Source organism: Pseudovirgaria hyperparasitica (genome assembly GCF_010093815.1).
Source record: "Pseudovirgaria hyperparasitica strain CBS 121739 unplaced genomic scaffold EJ05scaffold_13, whole genome shotgun sequence".
NCBI classification, from domain to species: domain Eukaryota; kingdom Fungi; phylum Ascomycota; class Dothideomycetes; order Acrospermales; family Acrospermaceae; genus Pseudovirgaria; species Pseudovirgaria hyperparasitica.
This window is the reverse complement of record NW_022985561.1, coordinates 1,310,219-1,332,991: the sequence shown is the minus strand read 5'-3', so window position 1 is coordinate 1,332,991 and position 22,773 is coordinate 1,310,219. Positions and strand designations below refer to the sequence as shown.

The window sequence follows — 22,773 nt, the reverse complement described above, 5'->3', positions numbered from 1 at the left end:
CACGCCGTGTCCGTTCTAGCTGGGCTTGCGCATGCATAGTATCAATGTGACACACATAGAGAGTGAGCCTGCAGCCGTGACCTAACGGTTCATCAGCTGACATTTTACGTATCTTGCGAGGCTCTACTTAGACTTTAGTTAGGAGCTAATAGGGTTGTGCCCCGAGTCAATGATTGCGAGAGAGACAGAGACAGAAAGAGAGAGAGAAAGAGAGAGCGAGAAAATTAGATGTGATACTCTTGTTAGCTGGACATATTCGTTCCGATTAAGCTCTTTCCCCAAGCATTGAGGTCATAGTTCTTAGTTGAGGACGCATCTTGGGTTTGAGGTCAGTGCTTCAAGATAAGGAATCCTCCGATCTATCATGCAGGTAGTGTTGCGCGACGGACAAGGATAGTAATAAATTACTCCGGAGCATTATTATATACTCCGGAGTGCAGTAAAAAGGACTAATACTCTACTTCTCCTACCGATTCTGCAATACAGTAGAGTGTTAGAATTCGCTAGAGCGCCTAATTGAGGTTTTTCAGTAAATACATAACAGAAAAATATTAGAGGTTTTTCAAAGCTAATGTTTAGTTTAGAGTTGGGTTTGACCTCGACTCCGTCTAAGAAGCCCTCGCTGTGTATTAAGTCTAAACTGCGAATTTCGAAAATAAGACCCATGAATAATGCAGGTATCTTGTTTAACGTTAGTATACAATCAGCTATGGTCTGATGAGATCATGCTCGAACGCACTCATGGAACTTATCGTTGATCGCTGATCGCGCGGAAGTATTGCTAAACTGATATATGCACTACTCACTAGCTGCTTCCCTGGCCATGTCTAAATCTCCTAATTCGGTTAGACATTTATCAGCCCCCATGCTAATAGAGCTTTAGTCTCGTATCATAGATTCCAATGCATATGCAGTGTCTATCTCCGGCTGGAGCCTGGTTCTTTGTGTATGTTAGAGTTTTGGATGACTAATATGGTACATACTATGTATATCGTGACCAGGCCAGGCAGTGTAGAAACTACGTTATTGATTCACTGTCATAGTCTACCCAATCGGACATATCAGGCAAGATGAGAACACAAGTCTCTATTCCGCTCATATCGTTTTTGACTGCAGCATTTGTAAATGCAAACTTGTCTGGGCCAGTGGTCGATCTCGGCTACGCACAATATCAAGGCAAGTACTTGGAAGACAACGAGTACGTGATGCCCCTATTCTTCACCTCAATACAATACTTGGCCTAACACCATGTAGCCTCAACAACTACTATGGCATTCGCTATGCCCAAGCTCCTGTCCACCACCTGCGCTGGAGACCCCCCATGCCAATCGAACTCCATAACAACTACTCCCGCAGCACTCCAATTGACGCAACAACTCCTGGCCCAGCATGCGTCCAAGGAAAGCCAACCTGGTTCGTAGATGAAGAATTCCCGCTTCCGCGCCCACCGGGTATTGAAGACTGTCTCCTCCTCGACATCAAGGTCCCAGCAAACCCATCCTCATCCAGTCTCCCCGTCATGCTCGAGATCCACGGCGGTGGCTACGTGCTAGGCAGCACTTCTGCATATCCCGGCTACGCACTCATGCAGCATGCTCGCGGCGACATGATCTTCGTCAGTATCCAATACCGCCTGGGCGCATATGGCTTCCTGTCCTCTGCGGACATCCTCGCACACGGCACTGCAAACGTAGGGCTGCTCGACCAGCGTGCGGCACTGGAGTGGGTGCAACGCAATATTAGAGCCTTTGGCGGAGATCCAAATCGTGTGACGGTCCATGGGGGGAGTGCAGGTGGTGGGGCCTTGAACCACCTCATGATCATGTATGGAGGCGTCCAGGCGCCGCCATTCCAGGCAGCGATTGTAGAGTATCCATGGTGGCAGCCGATGAAGAATGCGTCGGTGGTGGAGAAGCAATATCGCGATTTGCTACTGAAGACGGAGTGTGATGATATTGCATGCCTGAGGGGCTTGGATGAGGACACGCTTGCGGTGGCGATACAGAGCTTGTATGATCTTGGGTATAATGCTACGGCGGTGCAGTATTACGGGTATGGGGATTTCTACTTTGGACCCACGGTCGATGGGACGATAATCCGGGATCTGCCGTCGAATGAGTTTAAGCGAGGGAATTTCGCGAAAGTTCCTATAATGACGAACAAGGAGACGTATGAGGGGCTTCGCTTTACTGACACTGCCTTGAGTACTCCTGAGGATGTGAAGCAAGACTTGGAGCAGCTGTTCCCATTCGCACAAGGAAAAGCAGCATTTTGGAACCGACTGTTTCAAATGTATCCTGCTGAGAACTTCAACTCCAGTCTGTTTCAACGCGAGAAGATATTTGGCAACTCCATCGTTGATTGTCCAACGTATTACATTTCGACTGCAGCTTCAGACTGGGGAGTCCCGGTATATAAGATGGCATTTAATGCGGGGACACAACTCCATGCGTCGACGTATCCCTATTTGTTCAACAACAATACGTTGAATTGTAAGTGTGGTGTTTGTTTTTCATCTCAGACTGTTGCTGATCAATGGTAGACACTACACCTGGTTCGGTCGATAACACTACAATGTCTTCTATCATGCTAGATTGGTTCGTCTCATTTGTAATGGTGCATGACCCAAACGCAATCTCTTACTCAGGTATGCCGAAGCCACATTGGCCGACATATCTTGAAGCTTCAGCTCCTGGAACTTCGAATGGTTATAGAGTGATTGAGGTCAACTATACGAATATAGCCGTAGTGGCTGACCAGGACGCAAGTCCGCAATGTGACTTCTGGCATGCACAGAGCTATGTGATAAGAAGTTGACGGTAGGCGGCCAGCAACATACTAAGTGCCATTTGCCCTGTACTTGTCGAGTATATGTTGGAATGTATTTAATCATAGTCGGACTTGAAGCAGAGACACTGATGGTGATTGTTATTTATGACCTTAATAACAAACACTTGAAGCTCATGAAGCCGATCATGTTGGTTAAGTGCCAGATGGAACTACCGGTTTCACACACCTTATGATGATAATAGCGATCAGACATGGAGAATAGAGATGAGCTGTGTTCTCAATGTTCACTCTATACTGGGGACAGGAGGGTATTTGTGACAGACCTTACGTGTGGGAGGGTTGTGTCCTGACAGGAGCAACTAAAAAACGCTGTCCAACGACTTTGAGCGGGCCTCTCTACGCGACACTCAGATAAAGATGCCGGCGACCCTAGCCAATGATAGCTCCATGCCAAGGGTTGGTGTGGCTGGAGCGGCACAGCAGCCTGGAGTGGAGCGGTGGTGGATCGGATAGCAAAGAGGGTTTAGCGCACGCATTCGTTGACGTCGGGTCGACGTCCCCTGAAAACATTATCGTCATGCGTGAGGTGTCTCCTGGTGCGACTTTAGAACAACATAACACAATCTCACTCCTTACCACACTAATTCGCGCTTACTTTCAGAACAAACCTGTCTAAAGCCTACGCTCCTTATTACACTCTAATCTATGATACTTTTAGTCTAGGATCCTGAGATTGGCGCATATTCCGCAGTCTGTCCAAGCGCTCTATATCCTCGGCATCAGATCACGAGACTAGTCACAAACGGCGATATCAAACAGACAACGAAAATATCAATCGACTGTACCAGGACCAACAGGAACATTAGGACCATCCCTCACTATCGGCCTTATCTGAGCGTCAAACGCGGTCGCAGTCATGCAGCCTCGCACAGCCCTCTCCCTCCTCCTCTCCATTACCCTCATCTTCACAATCTACACCCTCTACTCCCACTCAGACGCCTACTCCGCCCTCCCAGCCGAATCCCCGCGCTCATTTGAATCTCTTTCCTCCCTCTCTTTCACGCTCGAGCAAGTCACAACAGCCAAAGTCCCCACCATGCGCGTGCACCTGCGCAACTCCTCTCCACACGCCTTCACAATCCTGACCTGGGGCACCCCCTTGGACGCCACCGCGCTATCCCAGCAGATCTTCACTTTCACGCCGCTCGACCTGGCCGCGCCCAAAGTCTCCGTGCCCAACGTCCAAATCTCGCGCGTACAACCGCCTCCACGCGCTGACTTTCTCGAGATCCCGCCCCATAAGGAAGTCGTCAAGGATATCCCCCTGACAGAGAAATGGATCCCACGAACCAAGTTGCGCATCGGTGCGACGGGGCGCTGGCACGCAGTGTGGGAAAAGGCGCTGAAGGATATGCCCCGCGGCGATCTGGACAAGCTGACGAACTCTATGCGGGATGAATTTCATGTGCGAGAGGCAGAGTTTGATCTGAGTGTGCAAAGGCCCGGGACGCCGGCGGAGGCGGCGAAGGGACCGGGTGGGGAGGGGAAGATTGTTGACCCTGAGGCGAAGAAGGTCGAAGATGAGGAAGGGAAGTATGGAAAGGGTGAAGGGCTGTTGATATGACGCGGTGCGATAGCATTATTTGTATATATTGACGTGACAAGGTCGGCGGCATGGTAAATATGGACAGAATCCTTATAGTTAAGTCATTCGCACGTCGTTTCTCGATTTTGTCAGGATATATATCCTTTGGTATAGGTTACGGTCATGCACACTAGTCAAGACCACAGCACTATATGTATTAGTTACAAGATGATGACCCTTTCCTAGATCATGGCTTCAGCAGGTCATTCATCTGTTCCCTTCTCTTTCCACTTGGTCAGCCCAACTCCGCTTCGATCCGTCTACTGGTGTATCTGGACTCCACGGCACAGCTGTCTCGGAGACCTTCTTTGCTTCGGTGTCCACTGTTTTCTCGAGCTGCGCCTTTTTAGGGAATGTCATTGGATTCGGTGCCCCCGAGTCGGTTTGTGCAGGCTTCGTCGACGGCGGCAAATCAGGGAAGTCATTCGCTGACGGTGGCGGTACCTGGTTTTGATCTTTGCGGGGTGCACTTCCATTCGTGTCTCCTCTTCCTCCTCGGACCCCACGACCACCTCGATCACCGCGTCCCCGTCCCTTTCCACGGCCACGGGAAGCGGGTCCAGAAGCCGAGTGCGAATTCACATCTTCAACACCTCCCTCAGAAGTTTCTGTGGCTTGAGGTCGTCGGTCCTGCACGACGCCTCCGTACGCCCCCCTCCTATTGCCTCTTCTTGCTTCATCACCAGTGCCACCAAAGCCCTCTTCTTTCTCAGCATCCCACTCTCTTCCAGTCAGTGCGTTCATCTTGCGCTGTCTGTTCTTCTCTCGTTCCCCAAGCATTTCAGTCCGTGTGGCTCGCTCTACCTTCTGCTTAGCCGCGGTTGCTGCGCGACGCTTCTGGCTCTCCTCTGCAGCACGCGCCTCGCGTTCGTCGGATTCTCTTCGGTCAGCTTCGGCACGGGTATGAGCGGCAAGTTTAGTAGCGTTTAGAAGCGACATAGATGCCATCTTAGCGGAGAGTTCGGCCTCTGTGAGTTTGGCCTGAGAAGTAGGTCAGTAGCTGATGTGCGAATATTGGTGCTATGGTTCACAGGTTTGCATATGATCTTACCTTCTTCACACCACCTGTCTTGCTCCTATCTCCTCTTACAGCTCCCTCCTTTCGTGGAGGCTGCACTGGGGTCTCTTTCGCATCGTCTGTAGGTGATGACATCGTAGCCGTGGCATTGGCAGTCGTTGTCGCAACGCCTGCGCCATTCTCTTTTTCGACAGTGTTGCCTTCCGCGATGTCTTTCTTTTCATTGTGATGTATGTGATTACTGCCTCTACCTCTGCCTCTTCCTCGCCCGCCTCGTCCTCTTGAGTGCGCCGCTGGGCCTGTCGGTATGCTTTTAATGTCTGGAACCACAGCCTCAGAAGGTGCTTCTATGACGACCGTCGAGGCATCTACCACAGGAACGACATCGTCGGCGAACAAATCGTCATCTTCGCGTGTTTGAGAGAACTCATCCATCATAGGATCATATGCGTCAAAGGTTTGCTTATTCGTTGTTAGGCCAAATGCAACGTAGGGATGGAAGTTACATACGGATTGTATCTCCTGAGGCAGAGGCTCTGCTATTGTTTCTGTCCCTAGAGGTGCTGGCTCTTGCATTGCGGGCGCAAGTTGAAGTGCAGGCGCGGGTGCGGGTTGCTCCTGGCTTTTCACTTCTGGCGCGATTTTGTTTTCATTTTCTGCCCCTGGCACAGGTTTCGGTGCCCATCTAGAGGATCTCATGTTTATCTTTTAACGTTAATTATGTTTGTTGTTCCAACGTTGTGCAGCTCCAGAAGTGAATCACGGATCAGTGTATGGATGCGGTCAATTACTAGCGCACCGCACTATACTGGTGATACTTGCGCTAACCAGAATTGGCGGGACTATCAATAAATGATCTGAGATCGCATTCAGGGTGTTATTGCAGCAAGTCGTGATACTCAATCAGCACCTGTAGATGGCCTTGAATATGCCATATTAATACGAGAATACTGCAGTGCCTTTAGCAATAAAGCTATGTTCGCATGACAGACTATGCTATTGGCTATGTTTCTTCAACTCCACGGCCTCCTGCGGCTTGGATGTCTTCATCCGCATCCTGAAAGTGTCCCTTGAGACCGGTTTTAGTAACTTGATTTGCTCTGGCAAGCTCACGCTCCTCTTCGCGCATTCGTCCTCGACCATAACTTAACTCTTTTTGCTGCCGCCGCTTCTGCTCTTCGACGAGCTTCTCTCGAGCTGCAAGTGCCTTTTCTCGGCGCTCCCGGTCTGCTCGCCTTTTCGAAGCTTCTTCACTTTCTTCCGCATTCAACTCTGAAGTCTCAGGGGCTGGTGGCAAAGTTGATATCCATGTTTGGACTAGAGAATCTCGTGTCAATGCCGGAAGAGAAATATACCGTATATCGCTCAAAATAGAAGATGGCAGAGCGCCTAGCTGCGTTGACCGATTAAGTGCAGATAAGGGCGCCGCTTTCAGGAGCGCAGTTAAATCTGATTTGAGTGTACTAGAAGACAGTTTAAGTCTGCTAATGTGCTCACGATACCATTTCTCGCGATCTTTGTCCGACAACTTCGAGTCGCGCATTTCAGGCTCCTTCCGATACTTTCGCTTGAACTCTGCCCAGAACAACTTCGGCGACGCATGGTTTTGCAAAAATTCCAAATACGGAATTCGAGGATCCTGCTTTGCTTGCTTCTCTCGCTGTTGTTTCAGGATCTGCATCTTGTCTTTACTCCAGTCGCTCCAAGCATCTTTACGAGCTTTCATATTAGTGTAAACTGTGTAGCGATCATCCTGTAGTATCCGACCTTCTTCGATCAAAGTCTCCCATGGGGTATAGGGGTTTATGCCGTAGTCATCAAGCATGTCCCTGAACAACGCCTTCGTATCATCTTCGGTCAATGGTATACCCTCCGCGCCCTCTTCTAGTTCCTCCTCATATGGATTACCGTACTCTGCAGGATCTAGTCCATAGTCTTGACCCATCATCTTCAGCTGGTATGCAATATCATCTTCATCAAACTCGACTGGCTGATCTTCCATATCTCCGATCGTCCTCTGCTTCTTGGATGTACGATCATCTTCACTGTCTTCCTCTTCAGTAATTTCAACCTCCTCGTACTCTTCACTATCTTCATGGCGTGAATTCTTGTTATCGAAAGTCAAAACTTTCTCTCCCTCGTCATCACTTGGTTCTCCACGCTGTCGACGTTCCTTCCTTTCCCGTTCTATCCTCTCAAGCTCCACTACGCCTTTCATGAGGTCCTCAGGAATCCTCCAGAAGCTCTCGTTGGTATCCGGATTATATACAAAACGCCTCTTCATCTTGGTTTTAACCAGAACCCATGGTGTGTAACCTGGAATCGCAGATTTATGTTTTGGGCGATCGTCAGCTTGCTGTCGTCGTCTATCTTGGAAGTCGCGTCCGCCTCTGTAGTTCCCTCTCCCGCTGATGCCGCCCCTAAAACTTGTCTGGCTAAATCGATCAACATGTTGAAGATTCTGTTGAGAGTCAAAGCCAAGGGGAATGTAGTTGTGCTCGGTCGAATGAGTAGCTGCGCCTGGTTGTACTGGTTCTGGAGCAGACACAGGACGTTGGTATGTCGACTGACCAGTAGAGGCATTGTAGTAGTATGTATGACCTTCAGTCAAGAATGTCAGTATGAGAAATCTCCAGTTGTCCTCTCTTGAGGCTGCACAACCTACCTGTCGGAGCTTTGTGCTCTGTCCACCCGTCTGGTAGCGCGTCCTGCGCAGGAGCAAACTGCACTTGTTTGTGGGTGGACTTCAACATATTCTCGAGCTTCACGACCGCATCAAGTCTATGGCTTTAACTTAGCGAGAATCAACGGATGTCGCGACGAGGGACTTGCAGCACCTTGAATCTAGCTGGCGATTCGGATTAACTTAGGGCCTTGGCATCGAAGCTCCGACCGCCAACGCGTTCGAGCTGCCTTGATCCAGCGTCAAGTCAACCGAGCTGTCAATAACTGCTAACCGTTCACTTCTTTAACTACTCTGCACCGTATTCCTGCACCCAAGTACCACCAACTACCGCTCGCCATGTCTCGGAGATACGATTCGAGGGTATGTGTTGCTCGTTGGCTGCCCTAGTCTGAGTTGCTCACGCTTTCATGTAGACTACAATCTTCTCTCCAGAAGGCCGTCTGTACCAGGTAGAATATGCTCTAGAGGCCATTTCTCACGCCGGTACAGCTCTGGGAATCTTAGCGCAGGATGGAATCGTACTCGCCGCCGAGCGGAAAGTCACCAGCAAGCTGCTCGAACAAGACACCTCAGCAGAGAAGTTGTACATTCTAAACGAGTATGCTACTACGCTTTCTATCGTAAAGCCTTGTCAGAATATTTCTGACACTGGGCTACAGTAATATGATCTGCGCTGTCGCCGGAATGACCGCCGATGCCAACATCCTCATCAACTACGCCCGTCAAGCTGCCCAGCGATACCTCCTTACCTATAACGAAGACATTCCTTGCGAACAGCTCGTACGAAGATTATGTGATCTCAAGCAAGGCTATACTCAGCATGGTGGTCTGCGTCCCTTTGGTGTCTCCTTCATCTATGCCGGCTGGGACCCTCAACGACAATTTCAGTTGTATCAGAGCAACCCCAGCGGGAATTACGGTGGCTGGAAGGCAACAAGCGTGGGTGCCAACAATGCGAGCGCGCAGAGTCTGTTGAAACAAGATTACAAAGAGGAGTGTGACCTGAAAGAAGCATGTGGCTTGGCCGTCAAGGTGTTGAGCAAGACGATGGATTCAACGACACTGAGTAGCGAGAAGAGTACGTTATGATGTTGACCAAGCTGTTGTACAATACTAACTTGTCCACCAGTCGAGTTTGCGACCGTAGGCAGGACAAAGGAGGGCAAGATCTATCATCACCTGTGGGGCGCGGAAGAGATCGATACTCTTCTCAAGGAGCACGGACTAGGCAAGAAGGCAGACCCGAATTTTGATGAGTAAAGAACAACCATACAGCATCCTGAAAATGCAACATAGATCGTTGTAATATACTTTATATTGCATTATGGAAACACGTGACTTCCGAGTATGTCGACCTTGACTCATTTATCACCATGGCTAAGTGTACGTCGACCTAGGCTCTCGCCTCATGCTATTTTGGCCGATAAGAAGTTTCTATCTACTCCTGTTCTACAACGCCTCCGGCCCGACAAGGTTAGGAAACGTAGTGAGATGAGACTGCATCTTTCGGCAGGGGGCAGCCATTAGAACGAGCAAAACTAAGACCTAGCGATAGGGTTAGCACTTGGTGAAGTCATAGGCTGTGAGTTGAACACTTGTACGATACATTAGGAGAGCATGCTAAGGCAACCGCAGGCATCAAGCCTTGAGGTGCATCTCGGCCTGGAAGTATATTCGAGCCAAAGTAAAAGAAGGGGTATTGAAAAGACTCTGAACCATGAACTGAATGCGATAACCGTTCGATCCATACTACGGTGTCCAGCAGTGCGAGTATGCTCAACCCAGGTGTACATTCATGCCCGCTCTCAAGAAGTCTCCGCAGGCCATCTCCCACTCATCCCATTCAGCGATCTGAAGCCATCCTCCTCATCACCGGCGGACTCATCGACGTACTCGGTTCACTCGCACTCTGACTCCCCGGCACCACATTAACCCCAATCTGATCCAACGGCCACTTCATCAAACCCCTATACTCCGCCTCAATGCACCGTGCAATATACAGCACCATCTTGCGACTCCATCCGCCCAGAAACCACTGCTCGGGTGCGCTACATGCATGGTGAATCGGCACGCACCAATACGCCAGATGCACGAGCGCCAGCGGACGCTTCAGCCGCAAAAGCTCCATTATACGCCCTGGGGCGCGGATCGGCCACGACAGAATAAGGGACCAAGACACTGGGACGAAGGGAATCGCGAAGAGGCGCCTGAGTTCGAGGGTGGAAGCCTGGTAGGCGGTTTTGTCGGCCAGGGGGTCGGAAGAGAGGTTGTTTGCAGTCTCGATGGCTTCGAACAGGTGCGAGTATGTCTCGCCGGGGGTGTAGGCGGGCACGAAGTCTGCTTGGGACACCAGGCGTGTGACAGAGGTGGAGGCGATGAGTGGTCGAGCCTCGGGGAGGAGGCGCCAGAAGAGGGAGAGCACGACTATGACTTGGTTGAAGGCGTCGACGACGTCAAGGGGACTTGGAAGACCGGGGACGAAGGGACTGCCGAAGCGATAGATGACTTGAAAGAAGGCGAAGCCGAGGACGGCGGTGGCGTTTTCTGCAGTGATGGTTGTGCCGACAGAGTAGAAGAGCTGCATTGCATGTTCGTGGTGGCTTCGAGCTAGGAACGCATAATGCGCTGCTTCTATAGGGTTCGAGTGGGCCGAGTGGAGGGCTGCTATCGAGAGAACGGCGTGCTTAAGGAAGTTGTGATGTTGGGCTTGGTTTGGTACTACCTGTTCCCAGACGTGCTGGAAATTCTGATAGTCGAGTGTGGCAAAAGTTCGGAACGTATATTGTTGATAGTATGCCATGAGCTGGGTCTCCTGGTGCTGCGTCGGACACTGAGGAGGCATGAATGAACTGAGCCAGTCATTCGACATCATCGATGATTCTCTAGCTTCTGGCGGTGCAGGTCTGACATCGATTGTTCAGCTCTCCATTTCATATACACGACGTAGACGACTCACGTTGCTCCAGGAAAAGATGCTGGACTTCTTACAGGTGGTGTGATTGACGGAGTCGAGCGAGAGCCAACAGATCTCGGTCGTGGCCCCTCGATTCTCATGGATTCATATTCACATGTCACCTTTCTTCTCACACAATTACTACAACGAGGTGGTCTCTCATCGCACTGATTCGCGCTTCAGCATATATTTCAAATAAGAGAGCTTTGCCCCGGGAACTCTCGATGGGGGCAAAATACCTTTTTTCTGATACTCTTACATTGCGCGCATCCATTACGACTTTTTTTGTGATATGATCTTGATCCTTGACCCTTCTTTTCTGGCATCTCCAATTTTTTCCTGGACGAGATGGAATTCGAGTCGCCCAAGGTGACTGCTATGAGAACGGTCAAAAGACAATGAGAGATATTGGTGACGTTTGACGAGGGTTGTGCCTAGATCAGGAACTACCAGGTTGTATCCACAAACATATGTTGGAATGTGTTCAAGTACACCCACTGATTAACATCAGTGTATGAATCAGTGTACGCGAGACGTATATGCCAGCTGAGTATGCCTAAATCTTGCTCTATGTCAATTAGGGTACGCCAGTCGACAATGCAGAGGTCTCCAATCCTCAATGTTATTTGATGACAATTGAAGAATACAGAAGTCCTGAAAGATAGCGGAACATAGAATAGACTCTAATAGTTAGAAGAAGTGAAAGGAAAGGTATGGTTATTCTTATGACGGGCTTGAGTCGGAGGTTGCTCGCGAAGTTCTCCACAATGATTTTCCAACGATTTGCGTGAGGCTGAGGCATGTACTACAAACACATCAGGAACCAAGCAGAGTAAGCCATGCCTGAAGAAGTACTGTGGCAAGTCAATACACGTTTAGCGGGCCGAGAAACATGGGCCAGGGGACCTGAGGCCCCTGTGACTCCAGGCTGTGATGCACCCATTGCTTCTGATAAGGCTGACACACCGCTCGACGGTAGCGAATCTGGGGATTGGTACTAAACATAACGCAATGAAGGAACGGTGGGATGGCCCATGAAGCCCCTTGTACGTAGCGAAACCAAGCGGCTGGAAATGTTCGACCCAAGCATGCAGGATGCAATTGAGAAACTCTCACGCTTCCTATTTTAGTCTCAATATGAGACTATGTAATCAAGCCCAACGACCCGTCGTCGTCTGTAGCCAGTCATCGCATCGGATTGCGCGAAATGTGCGATGCAACAGACGTTGGCGTCATGCAAAGGATGGACGTCAAACCGCGTACACTTTGCCGGAAGAGGGATCGCGGACGTATCACGTGGTGTGGCTTGGTTGACCCAGGTGAATGTGGCGAGGGCGCTCCTTTCAAGCGGCCAATCACAATGTATATACCTATGAACAACTTTATCTCTACACTCTTCAAACGCTCATATCTCGTTTTTAGGCTCGAACGCTCATCTTTGAGTACACCGATGTTCTGGATACTCATTATACTATCAGACACCTTATATCTATTTGACGGTGAGTTTCAGACTCAATTTTGCGGACACTCTCTAGGATTGGTTAGGCCCGGGACAAAGTCATATACCATGGTCGTATATTGGTCGACAAGCTGCATTCCTTCCGAAGCAGTTCGGGCGCAATGGCTAAAATGAGAATAAGATATATAACGAGATTCACATTCAGTGGGCTGCCATGAGATCTCGAACACGCAAACGGGAGTCGCATACTCGAGAACAGGAAATGCAATTGTGCTATTTCACCGCGTCTTTTCAGTACGAAATACAGTCTTTCCATGGTGGAGTGCCGATCATTAACGGTGAGCAGTGAGCAAAGCTACGGGGGCGCCGTGTGTCGATTCGTGGCTTCATGATCGGCATTCCGCAGAACGATTCCCGCATGCCGAGCTCTTTCAACGGATGACCTTCTAGAAGTCTTGTAGGATTATTCGCCACCACCGCTTTCCGTCCACCAAATTAAACCACTTTCGGGATTTCTTGTTGGTGGAATTGGACGCTTTTACTGCTCCAGTACAGTGCGATGGTGCCAACCCTGGTTCGCAGGGCGCAACCCTATCCTTGTGCGTGATGAGCCTCTACTCAAAATGTGAGTGAGATTTTGCCGTGGCAGAAGCATTCTTTTTATGGCTAACTCCCCTTAGTACGGCCGTGCAATCCTTTACTAACAGGCCTCCGTCGTTGGTGATACTACTTTTATTACATCGGCACACATGGTCCATGTGAATACCATGCTTAACAGTGACACAGATCTATATCGTAGTCAATGATCTGTGTTCATGTGGGGAAACACATCGCGTTCAGTCAAACAATGGATTCCCAAGGTCCTAAAGAAATGAATACTTCTGTAGGATAATGACGGCCAAGTCCTCCCGAAAAACCCTCGTACAGCTTTGTGACCCTGGATACGCGTAAAGGAGCTGTCCCTACCACGTGCAAGGCGATTATATTGCGAGATAACTTCAATCCTCCAGTGCGACACCGATGGTCCTGTTTTCGAAGCGTACAGGGACAACCAATGCTCCGACATGTCCAGGAGCAATAGGGAGACTACAAAATTGGCGTGTTGATGTGAGGGAATACACGGTCTGATCGCTCTTCGTAACTCGTATATAATGAAGATCATCTCCACAGCCAACCCAATGTCATTGTTATAGAATAAACATAAAAACACAATAATCACGAGGCGCAGTACCTTTTTGTGGCTGGGCACTGGAATAACCTCTCGATAGCATGTGGCGAAAATCATATGAGTCCATTGTGCGGCATGCAGGGCGTTAGGGCTGTCGATTCGGAGGGGTTGGATGTGTCAAATCACGATCAGATAAATAGCAAAGGAATTGATGATATCGGATCAATGAGCCGTGCTGCGCCTTGCACAGCCTTTGTACGAGCCACGATGTAGATCGCCGAACGATGATGTTGAAGTTGGGATTCTTAGAAGCTGCACTATCCTGTTATGGACTAGTGCGATACAAAGACTTAGGTACAAGTCTCTAGTAACACCATCTTATCAAAGACGCCGTAATGCAAAAAGCTCCATGCATCTGGCTCAAACGCGTGGATTCCTTCTCATGATGTGGGAAAGACAAATTGTTGGGGTGCGACTCAGTCAGAAGTCTGAAACACAGCTGCATGTCAGGCTGACGGCGTGCACAATGCATAGATGTGTGCAGGTAGCCTCGTTGTCTATACTGGATGACCTGGCCTATCCGGGGAACCAACCGAGAACTACGCATAACGAGGCACACTCCAGTCAGACTGTGGGTTTTTAAGTACGAAATGCGACACCTCAGTCCCACAAGCTCACGACTGTCTTATTGTACCTCACCAAATTGTGTGTCGCCATAAAGTTTGCGGCTGACAGTCGGTGCTCCTTTGCTGGGGGAGATGATGGATTCAAATTTGTAAGTTGATACCGCTTCTCGTGCATCGTCTTCCTAGAATGACATATCTGACATTACCTGTGTCTATTGAACTTATGGCTTCATGGATTCTTTGCTCAACTCAGAACTTCGAAGAGTAGTGATTTCAATTTGGTAATTGAATGTCTCCACATTTATGGTCTGTCTAGAGTCGTGAAAGGAAAGGCGCGTCGTCGCGATGACGTCGCCATTTTACCGAGGATCGTGGATCGTCATTGAAAGCTCCCACCTAGCTTCAAAACCACAAGTACCTGCATATTAAACACCATCTTCGCTCCAACCCCGTGTACTCGTTTCAAGCCATCCAAAAAGTCTTCGGCTATACACAAGCTTCGAGTAACTTCCCCAGCCTATTCTCCGAACACACACTTCACAACCTCACGATGTTTACTCACACCCTTCGCCCGGCGCGCCGCTTCGCCAACAGCGCCTCAACTCTGCCAAAATTACCCAAGCGTGCAATCTCCTACACGCCTCAATTCCGCCTTAAAGAAGACGGCAACCGCTCACCAGAGGAAATCGAATCAGAAAAGCAAAGCCAGCTGCGCAAACAGAAGGAAGGAAAGGGCGAATGGCATGAGTCGCTCGCTAGCAGTAGCGAGGCTGGTGTTAAGGCCGATCAAGAGAAAGTACAGGATCATGGCAAGCATATGAAGAAGCTGCAGGAGGAGACAGCGGCTAAGAGTCAGGGAAAGTCATAATCCTGGACATTGGGGAAAAGTGAATCTGTTAGAACTGATTATATGATTCATGCTGCATAGCATGCGCAGATTCCATCTATAGAAGGCGCAAGCAAATCCATTACCATCCCGACGCTAGCGCTGTACTGATGACAACCATCTTCCCGTTCTGTGGACAGAATAAAGTGCCATCTGTTGCCAAATGCGCAAATAATAGTGACTCAGAACTGATCCAGTCGCGCGGGAGAAAGAAATGGCGTCTCAGGTTTCTCATTAAGTTTATCCCGGTAGTAGATGAATTGAGTCTCCACGTGCGGATCCAGTAGTCTTTGTCCAGGAACACGAGTAAGTCCTTTTGTAGTATGCCAAGCGGAAGCTCGATGATCTGCGTGACTTCCTTCGGGATACATATGGTTCGTATGCTAGGTTTTTTGGCTGATGTTGGTGTTGATATATCATCAATAGTGTCTGTAAGGGGAATTGAGGTCTCATCGAAGATTATCGGCGCTCGAAGATATTTGCTTGCAGTGCTTTCGAAAGCATCGACTATGACATAGTTGTGTTGTTGTGATTTGTGGACAGCTTGAACAATAGTGCTGTCCTTAGGAGACGTAACATTAGTTTGAGGATAGTGGTCATCCGGAGTCGCTATGCCACGTTCAAAGGGCATACGGATACCCCGACATCTATTATCCCATGAAAACGAGGTGAGGCCGCTATAGTCGTAGCCTATGAGACGTGAGGTATCTCTAGTTATGTTTGACCATCTCATATCAATTGAATAATCCACATCAAGGGTGAAAAGAAGTGAGCCTTGGCTAACATTCCAAATCTGCGTTGCCTCAGCATGTGCCACTAAAAGAGATAAGCCGTTCAAGTTGAACAGTAGTTGTTTAATTCCGCCCAGATTAGACTGAGGCTTGATCTCTGGGTGCGACGTGATAGTGCAGTCTCGTTCCTACCCATTATAGCAGATGGGTCGAACGTGTTGATGGCGACATTGCCACTCAGTTCAGCGATGGCCAACTTCGAGTTGTCATCATCCCACGCCAGTCGATCTATCATCATGCATCGGGGAGACTTGAATACTTCGCAGATCACGTCGCCCTTACGATCATAAAAGGTAACAACACCAGCTTCGTTACCAGTGCAGAAGAAGTTGCCGTTGGGTGCGACAGCTACGGCTGTGATAGGCTCCGAATAGTCGGACTGTTTCATACAAGTAGGAGCAAATATGGTACTACTTCCAACATCGCTCATAGGACCTTCATTATGATGTTCTGTTTCGTAGAACTTGGTTAGGGCATCCGGCTGCCAGACGGTACAGGAACTTTCTCGGAGATCATATATACGACGGCAATCTGAGCTGATCGCTAGTCCTATACAGGGCGTTTCGGACGAGAGACTGTAGAGCAATGTGAAGTTGTCAAAATTGAAAAGCCCAATTGTTCCAGAGTTATCGCAGGTTGCAAAATACATACCGTCAGGGCTGCAAGTAATCTCAGTTGCTGACCTTCGAAGCTCATGACTTTGGTCCTCGAAAGGGTTCCACTTGAAAACGCATCCATCGTTGTACAGACCGAGAATATAACCAGTCAAGGAATTCCATGAAAGGCGGTCCACTCCAGACCACCCACTGTTCGAACCTGTTGGGCTACTGTAGTGGCGCCGGCATCTGCCAACCAACTCGTGATCTTCTGTGCCATATACAGAGAGTGGAAAGCCTCTGTATGCTACTGCAATCTGCGAAGCACTTTGATTGAATGCCATAAAGCATGGTGCGTTTGCGAATGCGCCTTGAATTTGGAAATCGTCCTTTACGGTTTGGACTTTGAACCATTGAGGGTCAACGTCAGTGGTCACAAGCCTTCGGATCCATTTATCATCCGATGCGGTTAATATGGTATTGCCGTCGATGAAGACAACATCCATTACTCTAGTATCCTTGGGACTAGGAACACTGGTGTGGACGTGTCCAGATGGGACGTGCCAGAGCTTGGTGGTATGATACCCGCAGGATACAAGTAGTTCTCCTGTAACGTTGAATGCAATATGGGATATGAACTCTCCATGTTGCAGTTTACTTAATTCAGTATAGTTCAAAGAATCCGCAATCTGTATGGTTCCGAGTTCTGTAGTGCCAGACGTCAAAACCGCGAAGTGTCGACCAGTCGAGACAACCTTTGAGGCTTGAGAGCCACGAGAGAAATTGATCTTAGCTAATGAATCATCCCAGTCATCATAAGATAATCCAGCAATATTGAATGGAGTGGCCAAATTATCCTCTGCGAATTGGCGGAAGAGCATAGAGTTGCGTGGGCAAAATTGAGGAATTAAACGGTTAATTCCTGACGGTTCTTGCAACAAGTTGAGTCCGAATTTACCCATGACCTTACGTAGATCCACGGACCATGCATCGAGAAGTTCGATGTCTTGTAGGTCTTCTAGCGCGCTCTTTGTTTCATTTTTCCGCTTGTGAGAAACGGTATGGCTGAGAGCCTGCGATGAGTATACAAGTACTCCAAGTTGATCTACTGAAGCAAGTACTTGAATCCAAGACAATACATGCCGGCTCCGAAAAAACCTTTTTAAGAGTGATATGGCCTCGCTTGATATGCTGGAGGTACAACTCAGATGAAAAGACCATGAAGTTGCAGCATAGAGTAAGAATCCTTGACTCAATGGTATAGAGCTCTGGTTGATTTTGCTTCGCAGTCTTGTATCCATTAAGTAGTTCAGGCATCGTGTGAAGAGGACTTCGTGACCGACGCGGGTGTCAATGTAGAAGCTAATATCCGAAGTATTGGTGAGGAAGTCTCGGGCTGTTTCATGGATCATTACGACGTTGTGGTTGGTATCTACAACAACAAATTGACCACAGATTTCAGGAACAGTATGGCGAAGGTCAGGGACTGTGGGAAATTCGTTTCGTAAAGCATCGGACAATTCCCTCAAGTTCATAATCCTTCGCGAGCAGATTGCCCAGGTAAGCAGTGTCCGTGCCAACTTTTCGTCATTGGTACCGGAATCCTTCGCAATGGATGCATCCATACGTCTATACATCTCCTGCATACCATTCGGCATCTCCTCGATAGCCCGATCTATATCTTCGAATGTATGTCTTTTCAGGACTTCTTCGACAGCAAGCGTAACCCATAGAAAATTGCTCGCAGCTCTTTGTAGTATCTTTTCGGTTATCTGATGTCGAAAGTCCTGGTCCCAGCGTTGGTATCGTAGTCGATATTCCACGAATAGCCGGATATCATATTCCTTCCCTGTTACTGATATCTGCCTCACAGGTAACGATTCATTAAGTCTATCAAATGCTGAAGCTAACGGCTGGGCATGGCGACTAACAACGAGTATACGGACTGGTATCCTCCAGGAGGACAAGCTCGCAAACAATAGCAATAGCACTTGAGGCGAGTCGCACTCGTCTAGAGCATCAATAACCCAGTATATAGGGTCGGAAGGTACTTTACACATCGTTGATGTGAAAACCTTCTGCCAAATGGTACGTGCATCCGCTTTCTCAAGCCTTTGTCCATGTAAAGCCATAGCCTTCAGTGTGCTGCGAATCTGGGGTATATCCCGAGCGATTTGCAAGGCAAGTGATCGCAAGCAAGCATTTGGAGACTGCTTTGCTTGGTCTGCGAATCTGAAAAAGAAGAAATGACACGAGAGCCCAAGTTGTCGTAGGTGACTGATGATGAAAGTTGAAAGAATCGATTTACCACTAGCCGGAAGAGCGTGTGTCCATAGGACTTTGCTCGTAGTTGGAGGGTGTACCCAATCGACGAATGTCCTATGCTCCAATATCCATCCGCATGTGCCTGGAAGTAATTGTAGTCATCGTCTGGTGGTTCTTTCACGGCTAGTAGAGTTTCGATATATGCACTGTCCTCAGGCGAACATAAACTCCTTGTGGAAGAAAGTCCTGTTTATGTACGTAAGCTAATGATAAATTACAGTTCTACGAAAAGAGACTTGCCCGTGGTCCGAAGCCTGTCGATTAGCGTTTTGAGCAGGTCTCGCGCACTAATATAATTTGGATCAGTTTTACTAGTATACTTGCAGATATTGTGGTGATCTGCGTTCAAAGATCTTGAAATTTCGCCTGGGTAGCCAAGAACCGCCGAACCTTTCTCTACTACCATCTGTAGGCAAGATCAGTCACGCGGGGAGAGAGCTAGATAGCTTGGACCACGCACCACTCTCTTAGGACCGATCACAGTCTCTAACGTTTCATAGAAAGAGACAATCTGTATTGTTGGCGCTATCCTTCGAAATTGTTCATTGATCTGCTCTAACGATAGCGAATTCTTGTTGATCTCTGCTATATACCGTTTTGGCGTGAACTTTAGAAAAGAGGCAGATAAGATGCGGTTGAGAAGTTCGGCAAGATTTGAACCTCTGTGCGGTGTGGAGAGAAATACAATAGCACTAATTGCTTTCACCAAGTCAATATAATCAGGGTCATGCTGACCTAGTATATAGGCCTATCCGGTCAGATATGCCTAGTATTTCCATTGGTGATAGTGTGCCTACCTGCTTGACAACAATCCCACCCATGGAATGTACTATGAATATGATGGGAGCCTGTTTTGAGTCAATTTCTGTCCGATCACTTTGAGCAGCCATTAAGTGACTTACCTGTCCTATACCAAGATCTTCGAGTGCTTTGTCTCCATGCTTTGCGAATTTCATTGAGAACAGCAGTTCCTTCGCGAAATCCGTGATGCTGAAAATCGTCTTTCCTGCGGTAGACCTCCAATCAGCATCATAGCCGAACGATAGTACGCGAGCAGTGCATATTTCTGGTTCCTGAGGCAGCCATTTCCCTGGCCAGAAGTTTTCTGGGTCCCTATCCTTTGACCAGGTCGATCTACTGGTTCCGCCAAGGCCATGAACGAGTATTATGTCAAGAGATCGAGGCTTTTCAGGCTCCCAGACGACATTGAGGCCTAGTGGGTCTTTCTGTTCCTCCCATGGTGTTAACGATCGCGTTCCTCGTATCGATGCAATTGAAGACGTCGAGTGGTCGGCACAACTCAAGTAGGTGCTTTGTACACTGACTGCAGAGTTTCGGTAGACGGCATCAGTGTGGGAACTTTGGTAAATTAGACGTGGCAAAATTGATTGACGTGTCTACTGAGTCTATCTATGTGCTATGTATACGTGCCCAACGCTGAATAAGTTCTGAGTAATGAGGATTACCTAATAGGAATCCCACATCAGTAGGTTGGACGTTTCACGTGGTCTGCCGCTGCGATCTCTTGCTCATCGGCAGTAGATCGCGAGTTTGGTGGGCGTTCACTTGGATGTGGACTCTTAGGTCTTCCCGGATTTTCTAGAATACCGCCCTTTGGAGTAGTCCTTCGTACCTTCCCCCGAATCTTGTTCCACTAGTACCCAAAGTCAGCTAGAATGCATTGCGGCGTAATAGTGTATCGGACTTTAGCATCGTACCATGAATGCACGAAATGGACTGCTCTACCGAGCGCGAGACATGAATGTAAATGTAACAGGCTTCTTCACGTAATTGAATTTGCACTCGGCTATGCATCTTTGCAAGAATTGACGATTCAATCTTATGCAGCCCTGTGCACCTAGTCAGCAGCCTACATCCATGGGTGACCCCGCGCAGGGCTATAGATTCGTGCATCTCAGAACACATAATAACCTTGGCATGCTTAGTTCTAATACATCTGCTCATCAAGATTTGGCCCTTGCAAGCGTTGGATCTAACGAAACTACCTAGTATATGAAGCTAATCAATGTTTTCTACGCTTAACTCGTGATTCAAGAACATCTCGTGGTCACTATCCGAACTATAAGACTTTATCCAAGAACATCTTACTGCAGTAGAAGTCTGGAAGATAGGAGTAAAAAGAACAATCTTATACCTTCTGTATATTTAGTCTCATACTGATCTGCATTAAAGTGTAAACATTCACGTGTAACCATATATTAGCTTCGTATCTATAAACATTTCAGGTATTGATAGCAGCCACTTTCAAGATGTCTGTATGTGTATTATGCCTGATCGGCTGACACGTAGTACGCCAAGAAATAGCCTGGCACCAAAAGCGCGAAGAAGGCATAGCTTCTTCGTGCTTGTCGTCGAATTTTGAGTAGCCTTTCAACATACATATGCGACGAACAGCAACGATCAGAACAGGCCAAGGCTGGCTTCAAAATCTGGGTGTTTCAAAGAAGTTCTAGTCACTATGTCTATAACCGTGCACGACATCGTCAAGCTGAAATTTGGCTCCTCTGGCGTGGAAGGGGACTTTCCAATTGACGAAAACGTCATTGCAGGTGAACATAAACTCTAAATTCCCACAATGTCGCACTGATAGATGCTTGTGCAGCCCTACCTGAAGGAGCTAAAGTTCTATCAGCACATAGCTATGGCTTCTCAGCCTGGACAGCTACGGCACGATTACAGGCGAGAATGGCAGATGGATCTCTGAAGAATTTCTTCCTAAAGCTAGCAACTGATGATGCTGGTAAAATGATGGTAGAAGGCGAGTTCCGCTCAATGAAAGAGCTGTACAAAAGCTTGCCGTCCTTTGTACCATTTCCAATTGCTTGGGGTCAATATGCAAACTTTAACCATCCAATATTCTTTTTCCTCTGTGACTTTATCGAGATGACAAACAAACTTCCTGAGCCCATCCAGTTCTGCTCTAAACTTACGGAGCTGCACAAGAGCAGTGTCTCACCGACGGGCAAATTCGGGTTCCACACGCCGACCTGTCATGGCAGATTCCCACAAGCTGTGGATTGGGATGCTAACTGGTCGTCTTTTTTCGGTAGAATGCTGCAGACCGCCTTGGCTATCGATATTGAGAGAAGTCCTACTTGGAAAGAATACGAGGAGATTGCAGCTCGAACGGTGTCGCATGTCGTTCCACGATTGCTCGGGGTTCTCCAGTCAGAAGGTCGCACTCTGAAGCCATGCTTGATACATGGGGACCTTTGGGAAGGGAACATTGGCACGAATATGGCCACCGGCAACATATATATCTTCGATGCTGGGGCATACTATGCGCACAATGAGATGGAGTTGGGTATGTGGAGGTGTGAGCGTCAGCGTATCAAGTCCCACGACTACAAACAGCAATACCTACATTATATGGGCATCAGCGAACCAGTTGATGAATTTGAGGATAGGAACAGACTCTACTGTATCAAGATGAATGTCATTCATGCCGCCCATCATCCCGGAACTATCGTAAGAGAAACGTAAGTTTAGTCTTCTGGAGAGTTGAGCGCAACTGACGAAACACAGGGCATACAATGATATGTGCTATCTTGTTGATAAGTATGCCCCATTTCCTGATGGTGAGGGCCTTCCAAGAAGCGATGTTATGGGTGAGGTCGACCCAAGTATTCCAGATGGGTTCAATACCAAGCCATGGGGCCGGGACGGGGTCGATAGACGGGCTTCGATTCAACGAGGAGAATACTGAAAGCCAGTAGGCCCCTAAACCCAAATGCTGGACTCCTTTTGCCACAAGAGGAGCTTGAGTCGAGAGAGTCGCTGATGATCCGCTACACGCTAAATTTAGTTTC

General features: G+C 48.4%; 11 protein-coding genes across 11 annotated transcripts; 5 read left to right on the top strand and 6 right to left on the bottom strand.

Moving 5' to 3' along the window:
• The first annotated feature begins 1,041 nt into the window (after positions 1–1,041).
• EJ05DRAFT_513244 (alpha/beta-hydrolase) lies at positions 1,042–3,099 on the top strand. The gene is made up of 3 exons (XM_033748414.1): positions 1,042–1,198; positions 1,255–2,492; positions 2,543–3,099. The coding sequence occupies exons 1-3, from the start codon at positions 1,071–1,073 to the stop codon at positions 2,815–2,817; spliced, it is 1,641 nt and encodes a 546-aa protein (XP_033598224.1). The 5' UTR covers positions 1,042–1,070; the 3' UTR covers positions 2,818–3,099.
• A 274-nt stretch (positions 3,100–3,373) lies between these two features.
• Positions 3,374–4,528, top strand: EJ05DRAFT_114667 (uncharacterized protein). The gene has a single exon (XM_033739023.1). The coding sequence runs from the start codon at positions 3,707–3,709 to the stop codon at positions 4,412–4,414; it is 708 nt and encodes a 235-aa protein (XP_033598223.1). The 5' UTR covers positions 3,374–3,706; the 3' UTR covers positions 4,415–4,528.
• Positions 4,529–4,642: 114 nt separating this feature from the next.
• On the bottom strand, positions 4,643–6,152 carry EJ05DRAFT_503223 (uncharacterized protein; the record flags this gene model as incomplete). The annotated part of the gene is made up of 2 exons (XM_033747392.1): positions 4,643–5,416; positions 5,487–6,152. The coding sequence occupies 2 exons, from the start codon at positions 6,150–6,152 to the stop codon at positions 4,643–4,645; spliced, it is 1,440 nt and encodes a 479-aa protein (XP_033598222.1).
• Positions 6,153–6,383: 231 nt separating this feature from the next.
• Positions 6,384–8,270, bottom strand: EJ05DRAFT_513241 (uncharacterized protein). The gene is made up of 2 exons (XM_033748413.1): positions 8,119–8,270; positions 6,384–8,054 (listed from the first exon to the last, which is right to left on the bottom strand). Exons 1-2 carry the CDS (start codon positions 8,204–8,206, stop codon positions 6,457–6,459), a joined length of 1,686 nt encoding a protein of 561 aa, XP_033598221.1. The 5' UTR covers positions 8,207–8,270; the 3' UTR covers positions 6,384–6,456.
• A 205-nt stretch (positions 8,271–8,475) lies between these two features.
• On the top strand, positions 8,476–9,399 carry EJ05DRAFT_488480 (proteasome subunit alpha type-4; the record flags this gene model as incomplete). Its single annotated transcript, XM_033745715.1, has 4 exons — positions 8,476–8,499; positions 8,553–8,737; positions 8,799–9,217; positions 9,269–9,399. 4 exons carry the CDS (start codon positions 8,476–8,478, stop codon positions 9,397–9,399), a joined length of 759 nt encoding a protein of 252 aa, XP_033598220.1.
• A 583-nt stretch (positions 9,400–9,982) lies between these two features.
• Positions 9,983–11,193, bottom strand: EJ05DRAFT_488479 (uncharacterized protein; the record flags this gene model as incomplete). The annotated part of the gene is made up of 2 exons (XM_033745714.1): positions 9,983–11,042; positions 11,096–11,193. 2 exons carry the CDS (start codon positions 11,191–11,193, stop codon positions 9,983–9,985), a joined length of 1,158 nt encoding a protein of 385 aa, XP_033598219.1.
• Positions 11,194–13,064: 1,871 nt separating this feature from the next.
• Positions 13,065–14,020, bottom strand: EJ05DRAFT_114578 (uncharacterized protein). The gene has a single exon (XM_033739022.1). It carries the CDS (start codon positions 13,834–13,836, stop codon positions 13,351–13,353), a length of 486 nt encoding a protein of 161 aa, XP_033598218.1. The 5' UTR covers positions 13,837–14,020; the 3' UTR covers positions 13,065–13,350.
• Positions 14,021–14,507: 487 nt separating this feature from the next.
• EJ05DRAFT_114495 (uncharacterized protein) lies at positions 14,508–15,263 on the top strand. Its single transcript, XM_033739021.1, has one exon. The coding sequence runs from the start codon at positions 14,896–14,898 to the stop codon at positions 15,211–15,213; it is 318 nt and encodes a 105-aa protein (XP_033598217.1). The 5' UTR covers positions 14,508–14,895; the 3' UTR covers positions 15,214–15,263.
• Positions 15,264–15,313: 50 nt separating this feature from the next.
• On the bottom strand, positions 15,314–15,862 carry EJ05DRAFT_503218 (uncharacterized protein; the record flags this gene model as incomplete). Its single annotated transcript, XM_033747391.1, has 1 exon — positions 15,314–15,862. The coding sequence occupies one exon, from the start codon at positions 15,860–15,862 to the stop codon at positions 15,314–15,316; it is 549 nt and encodes a 182-aa protein (XP_033598216.1).
• Positions 15,863–16,065: 203 nt separating this feature from the next.
• Positions 16,066–20,869, bottom strand: EJ05DRAFT_540420 (uncharacterized protein; the record flags this gene model as incomplete). The annotated part of the gene is made up of 7 exons (XM_033749604.1): positions 16,066–19,025; positions 19,232–19,349; positions 19,404–19,691; positions 19,741–19,791; positions 19,846–20,267; positions 20,577–20,597; positions 20,818–20,869. 7 exons carry the CDS (start codon positions 20,867–20,869, stop codon positions 16,066–16,068), a joined length of 3,912 nt encoding a protein of 1,303 aa, XP_033598215.1.
• A 553-nt stretch (positions 20,870–21,422) lies between these two features.
• EJ05DRAFT_503216 (uncharacterized protein) lies at positions 21,423–22,670 on the top strand (the record flags this gene model as incomplete). The annotated part of the gene is made up of 3 exons (XM_033747390.1): positions 21,423–21,513; positions 21,567–22,443; positions 22,490–22,670. 3 exons carry the CDS (start codon positions 21,423–21,425, stop codon positions 22,668–22,670), a joined length of 1,149 nt encoding a protein of 382 aa, XP_033598214.1.
• Positions 22,671–22,773: the final 103 nt, after the last annotated feature.